The sequence below is a fragment of the Gaeumannomyces tritici genome (assembly GCF_000145635.1).
Source record: "Gaeumannomyces tritici R3-111a-1 unplaced genomic scaffold supercont2.4, whole genome shotgun sequence".
Taxonomy (NCBI): Eukaryota; Fungi; Ascomycota; class Sordariomycetes; order Magnaporthales; family Magnaporthaceae; genus Gaeumannomyces; species Gaeumannomyces tritici.
The window spans coordinates 155,213-164,883 of NW_008804548.1; the positions used below are offsets into that span (position 1 = coordinate 155,213).

At 60.6% G+C, this 9,671-nt stretch overlaps 4 protein-coding genes across 4 annotated transcripts in view; 2 read left to right on the forward strand and 2 right to left on the reverse strand.

The window, feature by feature from the left end:
- Positions 1-565: 565 nt before the first annotated feature.
- GGTG_07455 (hypothetical protein) lies at positions 566-3,903 on the forward strand (the record flags this gene model as incomplete). The annotated part of the gene is made up of 6 exons (XM_009225279.1): positions 566-965; positions 1,030-1,128; positions 1,276-1,693; positions 2,500-3,097; positions 3,173-3,500; positions 3,890-3,903. The coding sequence occupies 6 exons, from the start codon at positions 566-568 to the stop codon at positions 3,901-3,903; spliced, it is 1,857 nt and encodes a 618-aa protein (XP_009223543.1).
- A 40-nt stretch (positions 3,904-3,943) lies between these two features.
- On the reverse strand, positions 3,944-5,288 carry GGTG_07456 (hypothetical protein; the record flags this gene model as incomplete). The annotated part of the gene is made up of 2 exons (XM_009225280.1): positions 3,944-4,942; positions 5,190-5,288. The coding sequence occupies 2 exons, from the start codon at positions 5,286-5,288 to the stop codon at positions 3,944-3,946; spliced, it is 1,098 nt and encodes a 365-aa protein (XP_009223544.1).
- Positions 5,289-5,760: 472 nt separating this feature from the next.
- On the reverse strand, positions 5,761-8,314 carry GGTG_07457 (ferric reductase). The gene has a single exon (XM_009225281.1). The coding sequence runs from the start codon at positions 7,846-7,848 to the stop codon at positions 5,812-5,814; it is 2,037 nt and encodes a 678-aa protein (XP_009223545.1). The 5' UTR covers positions 7,849-8,314; the 3' UTR covers positions 5,761-5,811.
- A 972-nt stretch (positions 8,315-9,286) lies between these two features.
- The window catches only part of GGTG_07458 (hypothetical protein), a gene marked incomplete at both ends in the record, with an annotated part of 2,027 nt that continues 1,642 nt past the window's right edge, over positions 9,287-9,671 (forward strand). The window contains 3 exons of the mRNA XM_009225282.1: positions 9,287-9,340; positions 9,413-9,443; positions 9,525-9,604. Of these exons, the coding sequence (XP_009223546.1) occupies positions 9,287-9,340; positions 9,413-9,443; positions 9,525-9,604 (165 nt within the window). The remainder of the gene's footprint in view (positions 9,341-9,412; positions 9,444-9,524; positions 9,605-9,671) is intronic.

Below are 9,671 nucleotides of genomic sequence, written 5' to 3' on the forward strand. Positions count from 1 at the left end.
CGTGGGCATGGCTACAATACTTGTAGGAGTGCTGCAACGTCGTGCCTCGTACCTTTTCTTTCCCTGTATTGTAACATGACATCCGTCTAGCCTAGGAGGGAGTTGGAGGCAGTTGAAAACGCGGTTGCTGTCAGTAAAACTACCTCTAACCCGGAAGATGATCGAGGAGCCGACAATCGACGTGCAGGACTTCATCATTAGCGAAGAAATACAAACAGCAATTACTGCTGTAATTTTTTGGCAGCCGTCCGTTGAGGGGTTTTCGATGCGCCGCCCAATCTTGGATCGATCCCCGTTGACCAACCGCGGATGTGGCCGGTAATATTTTGGAACATTCTTTCCAGCGCCGTCCTATCATTAGTTGTTGTTGTTGTTGTTGTTGGTGTGCATCGCCACGTCCTCTGGTGGCGCTGGAGGGCCTCCCGCATGGCGGGGGTTTGATGCTTTCGTTCAAGATGGTCAGCCCCGCGGCACCATGTTCTCCTGTGAAAAAGGATCAGTGATCTTTTCTCACTGCCACGGGATAAAACCCCAACGCGATAGCAGATCCCCTGCCGAAACGACAATGCCGCCAGCCCCTAACGAGCTGGCTCGAGTTGTTTGGGCCTCCCACATCCTCGCCTATCTCGACCGCTACACGCACGTTCCGACTGAAGTGCCGAGCTTAGCGGAGGGTTTGGATGATGATTTCGTTGGTGAAAACGAAGGAGGAGAGGCAAGAGACGACGAGACCATCGCTCCAGAGCGTCTTGCGGCCCACGACGTCGGCATCCGCAAGAAGTTTCTCAACTGCGTGGCCGAGCTCCTTTCCAATGTCAAGGGCGGCGACCGCGTGATGGCCACTGCGATGAGGGAGTCGGAGGACGCAATCGAGGTCGACATTGCCAGTAATGGGGGTTTCGGGCCCGAGGACGAGCAGTACCTCGACTCGCTGTCGCAGTTCCTAGCTCTTGAGGGAGATGAGGGTGGGTGCTTCATAGCAATCAGATTGATGCCCTCTGGCAACAGACTGACAGCTTCAACTCGCAGACACCGCCGAAAAGCGGCATGCGTTCCTAGACGCCACTATTGCCTACAACGCACCGCGCATTGACTTTTGGGCTGACGGGCTCGTCAAGATAACCCGCAGTATATACACGCCAGGAAGCGGGACGAATGTTGTAGACACGCCTTGTCTCTTGGGTTGCTGTCCGTTCAGTCCACTGCCCCCATTTTCCGATGTGCTGGGGACCTTTTCCAAAGCACGCCTCGATTGGCACATCCTTCGTATGGCAGAGGCCCAGGACTTGTCGAAAGAAAGGCGGCGGATCGTGGAGGCAGCCACGATTGCGATGCAGTCGCACGAAGATGCAACCCTCATCCTACAAAAGCACATCGGCGAGATGAGACCAGACGTAGTATTCAGGTGGCTACGACTCCTAGCCAGGCCGGTCACCGGTCTTAAGATACTCCGGCAAGTCGCTCAGCTGCTGCCAAACTTCCGCAATGTCACGTTTATCGCCCTTGTTCCGCCGCCACGGATTTCGCTCTCTAAAAGCCAGATCCCGCCGACGATAGCGAGCGCCTGGAAGCGGCTGGGACTTCCAAAGCAGCCCAATGGGCCACCAAGAACGCTTCACGGGAAGGACGCCAAGTTCAAGAAAGAATGCGGCCGGGAGCTTCCGACCCACTGCGAGATCCAGCTGGTGACGCGGTACGAACAGGAGCCTCACAAAGCCCCGACTCTGGCCTACTTTGGCTGCAGCAAAAAGGCTTGCTTTCTTTGTTCGTCCTTTTTGGAACTGTCCCCTTCTAAGCCCGGATTTCGGGGGCGACATGGAGAGTGCCATCCCTACTGGGGCGTCGGGGACTTCTACTCGGAATCTTCCAAGGCCCGACTGGATGGCTTGCTGGAGGTTGTCAAGGACAGAATCCGATCTGTTTTGGACCCTAGAGCCCAGCCAACCTCGGACAAAATACACCAGTCGTCCGCTGTTTCGCAGCTAAAGACCGCCGACATGCAGCAGCTTAAAGCCCATTCTGTTCACCGAGAGCATGGGGAAGCACAAGCTGACGAACTCCGTGAAAAAAGGCGCATTTTGTAAGTCCAACTACCATAAATACCCCTTGGCCCGAATCGTTAACTTGCTGACTTTTGCTGATTGTGCTGGACAGGTTAAACCCAAGATCAACCGGCCCAGAGATTATTTTGTGCAGGGACCTGCGGACGCTGTGTACCATGTGCCAAAGCACTGGTGCCCGTCGCTGTACCAGCTGCTGGGCGAGCTGGTACTGCACCACACGTTGCCAGATTGTGGACTGGCCCGCCCACAAATTGCTCTGCCGCAAGATTCAGATGTTTCTGGGCACGCGGCCATCATCGCTGCACAGGGCGTGTGTGTGGTTCCCGCTAGGAAAAAGGAGACCTCGACTTGCCTGGGCATCCTTTGACAAGCCAGTTCCGGTCAGTGAACGGGAGGAGGAAGTCCCCCCATGCTTCGACTCGTTTCTTGGGAATAGTCACGGGGTCCTCAAGACGATATTCATCGACGTCAATAAGCGGCGGAGTATTGATCTGAGTAGGCATGCCTTGACGCTTTACTGCGAAGACCACAGCGATGTGGCAAACGAGGCTGTCCACCAGGCGGTAGAGAGGTGCCCGGGAATGACAGTGCCAACAAGGGTGTACGGGGAGGTGGTGGCTCTCTACGGGCGGCCAGGGCGGCACAGCGGGATACCGTTCGGCGACATGAACCTCGCCTGTTTCCGACACGTCCTCGACTACTTCAGCACCTATTTCGACAGCGAGGTGCACCCGGTGAGGGGGGACGCGTATTCCGTCCGCGCGCTCAAGATCAGCTGCGAGCTGGAGCATGCCTTGTCGGGGGACGAGCTCTTCACCGAGGTGTCGGTCGACCGCGACCTGCCCTTCGCCAGCCAGGTCTCGCAGCTTTCTAAATTGCTCGGCTACGAAATGCGTGTGTGCGAGACCGACTCATCACGGCTCGAACAGCATCTCGCGCTGGTGGGCGAGGACGACACAGGGCGCGACATGGAGAACCCATACGCCGAGGCGCTGATGGTTAACATGGACCATTCTGGCGACAGGTGGGGGAAGGTAAGCTCGCATTATGAAAAATGGAGGGGTAATCTAGTGCTGGTAAGCAGCGATGGGGCGGACATCGATCTCGAGGCGGCCGAGTACATATGCAGATACTGCCACGACGTCCTGGGGTCTGTCTTTAGGCAGTTCGCCAGCGGTAAAATATCGCAACACAGCGTGCTGGCGGAGGCAATTCCGGAGAAGCTGGCGGCCTGGCGAGAGGCTTTGCCGGAAAAGCTAGCGGCCCGGCGTGAAGCTCCGCTAGAGAAGCTGGCAGAGCTACGTGTGCGTGAATTTCCCCCAGAGGAGGAGCTGGCGGCCGGGCGCGAAGCTCGGATGGAGAAGCTGGTGGCCGAGCGTGAAGCTCTGGCGGAGAAGCTGGCGCCCGAGCGTGAAACTCGGCCGCCCGGGGAAGCTGGTACACGCTTGCAAGGGCCGGATGAAATGGGGTCGCCGAGCGGGTCTTTTGGAAGTATCCTATCTCGGGCGTGTGGGCTGCTGTGGGAGCTATTATCCGCTTGTCTGGATGTTTATCTAGGGGAACCTTTGTTGGCTGGTCTATCGGATCTACTGTGGTCTCTTCGGTGGGCTCATCTGCGGGCTCTTCTGTGGGCTATTCTGTGGGCTCCTCTGTTACCTGTTCTGTTGCCTGTTCTGTTACTTCTGCTATGTGTACTTCTATTGGCTTTTTGGTGCGCCGTGAGGTGGCTTCTTGAACTTCTGCGGGTTCTTCCTCAAAATCGGGCTAGGTAGTGTTACAAACGGGGCATATCCACAAGCATGCATTGACGTTTCTCTTTGTGGGAGACATTAGGGAATGAACGTGAAATTAAGCACTGGAAGGGCTATGGCATCTCCAAGCTACTGTTTGCTGCACAGGGTACTGGGCGTCGTGCAGGTGTTGTGTTTGATCTCGTTGGTGCCTGTAAAAGCCGTGTCGATATCGATGTCGTTCCCAGACAGCTTATTGAAGTCGACGACGTTGCCAGTCGCCTTGGCCCCCTTGGCGTCAAAGTCGTAGACGGCGATGCCGGCGCCGAAGCTCTGGCTGGGCCCGTGGCCGTCGGGGAAGTTGAAGTCGGTCTGGCCCGTGATGGTGTTGTGCTGGGCGTTTGTGCTGACGGCGCCGGCGATGCGGATGCCCGACACGAAACCAAAGGTGCAGAAGGGGTTCGTGGGCCCGATCTGGTTGTGCGTCAGGCTGGCGCCCCTGATGCCCGGGTCGACAAAGGCGCCGACGCAGCAGTTGCGCACCGTGTTTCCCCTGACGTCGGCGCCGTCCGTCTGCACACACAGCCCGATGACCATCTCGGAGATGGTGTTGGCCGACACGCGCACGTCGGACCGGTCGTCCATGCAGATGCCGATGAAGGACAGGGCCGACGAGTTGACCGTGTTGCGCGTCACCACGGTGCCGACGGACCCGACGGTGAGCGAGCCGTACGCGCCGCCGTCAGTGAGGGTGTTCTCGCGCACCTCGGCGTTCTTGGCGTTGACGACGGCGACGTTGAGCCCGCTGAAGCCGCGGATCGTGAAGCCCTTGACCTGGACGTCCTCGACGGGGGCGCCGTACGACGCGATCTTGCGGTGCTCGGACCCGGGCCAGTCGCCGAGGACGACGCCGGCGCCGAGGATGCAGATGCCGGCCTGGGTGTCGCCGCTGGTGGCCGGCGGGGGCAGAGGGCCCGCCAGGCCGGAGCAGCCGTTGGTCACGGCTGTGGGAGGTGGCACGATGGTGGCGCCATTCTGGCCGACGAGCTTGATGCCGTTCTTGGTGATGAGGATCTGCTCAGCGTAGGTGCCCTTGGCCACGGTGATGGTGTCGCCGGGGCTGGCCGAGTCGATGGCGGACTGGATGGTCTAGGGCGTCTTGACCTTGATGTCCTTTGCGGCGCCAAGGCCGAGGAGGAGGCCGCACAAGGCAGTAGAGAGACTCAAACGGCTAGACTGGGGCATTTTTCGCAATGACTGTTCAGTATGGATGGGAGATGGCAGGAGGATGTCCTGGTGTCTGTGTTGGACGGGAACGATACGCCCTGGTTAAGGGCTGTGGCCAGTTCTTATACATTTTGTCGAGGTGGCAAGCAGGATTTCAGGACCAACTGACTTGCTGCTGAAACATCGAAGGGAGGCTGAACGGAAAGTTCATCGCGATCCAGAACACGCTGCGTCCAGCACCACTAACGCCAGCTTGTTTCCACGTCATTTTGGCCGGGACCGGGGCGCGGGATGGCATGCATTCCCCCACAGATATCGCCAATCTAAGGCACGACGAGATATGGACCAGGGGGTCGGAGGAGTCAACTCAGCCCCACAGTAGAGTGTCGACTGGCCCAGGCATGGAATGTGAACTAGGGTATCGGAGAAGGCATTCCCAGCCGTGCAGCTAGCCCTTGGGGTTGGAGAGGGCTCGGCTGTTTGGCGGATTAGCGCTGGGGAAAATCGATCGCGCCGCGGTAGTTGCTGTTTGGAGGCACACGTCGGTGAGGCTGTTCGCCAATCTGGTGTCCTGATGCAGCCACGCCAGCCTTGGGACTGGGGGCTGGCGTGGCGAGGAGGAGATGCAAGGCGCTGGAGTAGGATTTGGGCGCTGTCCCGATGGACTGGTCGGTGACCCACAGCGGTTTGGACTTGGCCCCACACATTTTTGACAAACAGATGAGCTCAGCATGGCATTAGTGGTATCTAAAAATGCAAACAACAAGACCTTCCTCTACCAGAGTCCTCCTCTACCACTCGACCCGATCGTCGCTCACAAGCCTGACGTCAAAGCGCCCATCGCCGCGCCAGACCTTGGCGCCGTCGTTGGCCCGCGCCACGGCCGCCCTGAGCTCGCCCACCATGCTCAGAGGACCGCTGGCAAACACGGCCGTCGGCCCCCTCGCCGTGCCCGCCACGAACCGCTCCACTGCCGCCGCCACGTCGGGCCTGCGCGCCGCCGGAACCTCGACAGTTGCCGGTCGGTGCACCGCCAGCTCGCCGACCTCGTTCACCTCCTCGCCCGACGAGACCGACGCCGACGACGGGGACGACCCCGCGAGCGCGTCCTCCTTGGACCCGGAGGCGACGGCGACCTTGGTGCGCGCCTTGGGGTCGCGCGTCAGGAACACGTCGACGTGCACGCCGTGCGACTGGGCCGCCGCCAGCAGCTCGTCCAGCTCGGGCCGCACCCACTCCATGTCGCGCTCGTGCCGTATCGCCCACAGCAGCTCGACCTTGCGACCGGACGCCGCCGGTCGGCTGCGCGCCAGCTCAAGAAGTACAGGGAGGACAAAAGTGATGCCCGTGCCGCCGGCCACGCAGAGGATGTTAGTCTCGGGAGTGAGGCTGTCGCCAGTGATGGCCTGTCCGTACGGGCCCGTCAGGACAACGGAAACCTTGGGGTCCAGAGGCTTGCCCTTCTCATCCTTGGCGTCGCCAGCGAGCTTCTTGACGCACAGCTCGGCCAGCTTGCGCGTCTCGCCAGCCTTGGCGCGGACCACATAGGAGTGGAGGGATCCGACGGCAGGGTTCGTCCTGCCACCGTCGGGCGTGGGGCCGGACGTCGCGGGCACCGACAGGGGCGTCATGGGGTGGGACTGCCAGATGCTGAGCTCGGGGAAGCAGAGGAAGAAGTGCTTGCCGACAGCCCAGGGCCGCTGGGGGTGCACAAAGTCGAGGCGGATCACGTCGCCGCCCTCGGCGTCCTCGAAGCGCTGCACCGTGGCCGAGGCCGAGGCGAAGCCGACGGACCCGTCGGGGAGGTAGTTGTAGTGCAGGAGGGCAGACCGAACCAGGCGCGCCCCGCGGTCGACGAACCAGCTGACGAGGCCCGGCACCAAGAAGCACTGCAGGGCCGCCCAGTGGGCGTAGCACGCGCCGATGTACACCATGGCCAGCACGTAGTGGGCCTTGCGGAAGAACTCGTACCCGAAGGCGCGGATGGCCCACTTGGTCGACAGCAGGAACAGGATGGTGAGCAGCACCATGGCCACGAAGCCCCAGATGATGTAGGGCTGCACGACGAAGTTGTCCCAAACCTTGGGCTGCGGCTGGTACAGACGGGCCTCGATGACGACCCAGCCGATGGTGTGCAGGACCGACTGCAGGAGGATGACGTAGCCGAGCCAGCGGTGCAGGAACACGAAGGACTGGTACGGGACGCCGGTCAGGACCGACAGCAGCGACTCGCGGCTGGCTAGTAGGACGGATAGGGGCGTGAGCGCGTACGCGACCACGCCGATGCGGTCGGACCACGGCCCCAGCGACGAACGCGTCTGGTACAAGCCGGGAACGGATGCGACGGGCGTGAGCCACATGCGGTACTCGAGGCCGATAAAGGTGATGACGGTCAGATAGGCGATGATGACGGCGAGGGTGGTGATCTGCAGGCGCGTCGTGTGGCCGAATATGAAGCGAGCCGACTCGGGCAGCAGGCTGCGGCGGGAGGCGGACGCGACGGCGTTGCGGGCCCTCACGATGGCCGACTCGCGGCGGGAGCCTGCCGTCTGTGTTTCGCCGTCGGCCCTAGTGCTGTCGTTAGCGGCTACCGAGGGGAAGGTGCGGCGGGCAACGGCCCAGGCAGCCAGGACGCCGAGGATGGTGAGCCACATGATGCCCATGTACAGCATGCCGAGGTCGTGGCCGCCGTACACGAGGTCGAGGTACTCGCAGCTGCCCTTGTCATTGACGCATGGCACTACCCGGTCGGCGTAGCCCCAGTGAGGCTCCACGCTGGATGCATTTGAGAAGTCTTGGATGTGCCTGGCGGCTAGTGGCGTTGCCATGGCTATGTTGTGCGTTGTGTTGAGCGAGTGCCCACCGCGGCAGCGGACCGTCGGTCGTGGACTTGCGGCTCTGCGGCTGTCGTTGAGGAACGGCACGCGGCAGCTGTCGTCCAAGAGTGAGTGGACGGGCGTGTCTCGAGGCCGAGCAGCCACAAAGCGACTCGCCTTTCCTTATATATGGGAGCCCCTGTCTGGCGGGAGTGTTGGACCCGTCGGGAGGGTAGTAATGCTGCAAGTGCCGGCTATCACTTCCGGCTGCTCCTATACGCGGAGGGTATGTAAGTCCTTCCCCCACGCCTTTTTCCGTCCGAGACAAGGGCTTGGTGGTTGGTAGCTGCCTCCGCTGACCTGCTTCTGGAGCAGCCCGGTTCCCTTTTGAGGACGCTGACGGGCCTAGGCGGAGGCTAGGGCTGGTCTCTATATTGCCCAGAGTCCAAGCCTGTGGGTCGGCAAACTTGCTCAAAGCTGAGCGCGCATGTAATGGTAATTGCTACGAGCTCGATTCGGCAGTGCCTTCGCGCCCCCTTTCCCGCCCCGGAGGGCGGAAAGCAAACACACATGGGGATAATGCACCCGCCCGCGCGTCAAGTTTCCGTTCTAAAGCCGGCCAACAAGGTGCATCTGGCCGCCCCAAGAGGACAGAAACGAAACATCCGACTTGGACGACTTGGCTTCTCGACCGTTGCGACCCACGTTGAGCACGTTTGAGCACGTTTTCCTCTCAACTCCACATCCAGTGCAGTGTTTCTCGTCCCCGCATGCGGGTCCCGGATGCCGGGATGCATGGCGTCTTGGCTTTGGGTGGGGGGCGAGGCCATCATGGGCTTCTGTGAAAGCTGAGACTTGGACTTTTCTACGGACAGTTGAGGGCCATGTGAGGGCTAATATCGAGAATCCTCTGTGCCTGGTGAAGAAGATGGCATTGCTCGGCTCGTGGCATTGTCTCGGTGGACGGGAGGATGAATTGTCTGGCCCTACGGCACCGATGTGACCTCATTTATCTTGCTCCGCGGCCTTGCCAGGGGTCTTGACTCTTCAAGCATACTGACGGACCCTCAACCTGGTCGGTGTGCGCTCCCTACCGCCGCCCGACGATAGCTTGCGGAGGGCTTCCTTGGACCCTTGGCGTGCATTCGCGGTTGGGCCGAATATTTGCTCATTAACTGGGTCATCTCCGCCCGCCGTCGAGGCCGTCTCGTCGCCTGCGCAGGATTGCGCAAATACCTCTGACGACAGGCGACGCGCTGGGGAAGTTGAGCATTCGCTCTTAACACTCGATTGGCGCCCGTAACCCGTCTTTCTACCTGAAGCTGTCGCCCAGTCGTCCGCCAGCACCCAACGCCTTCAATTGCAGCGGTGACGATCCAAGGACGAGCCGAGTAAAGGTCGCAACTACCTAGTCCCCTATACAGATCGGTCGTATCAGAACATCGCCAACATGAGCCACCACAGCTCGGGAGGGGGCGGTAATGCCACTGAGTGCAAAATGACGGTATGTTCACTGGTCTAGCGCGCAGTATCGAATCGCCCGTCGAGGTGCTGACAAGACCGCCCCGGGCCACAGATGTTGTTCAACACGCACACGATCGATGCCTGTACGCGCACACCCTAACCGAACCGCATCCCCCCCGCAACCGCAACCGCACCACAAAAACTAACCAAACCTCCCTTCCCAGGCTTCCTCACGGCCGACTGGCACATCAAGAACGAGGGCATGTTCGCGGCAACCTGCATCGGCGTGCTCCTCCTAGTCGTTGTTCTCGAGGCGGCGCGGCGGTTGGGCAAGGAGTACGACGACTTCCTGGCGCGCAGCTGGCAGCGGC

Bases quoted from the DNA above. Each gene is read 5' to 3' on its own strand.
- GGTG_07457 (XM_009225281.1), bottom strand. From the start codon at position 7,848: ATGGCAACGCCACTAGCCGCCAGGCACATCCAAGACTTCTCAAATGCA.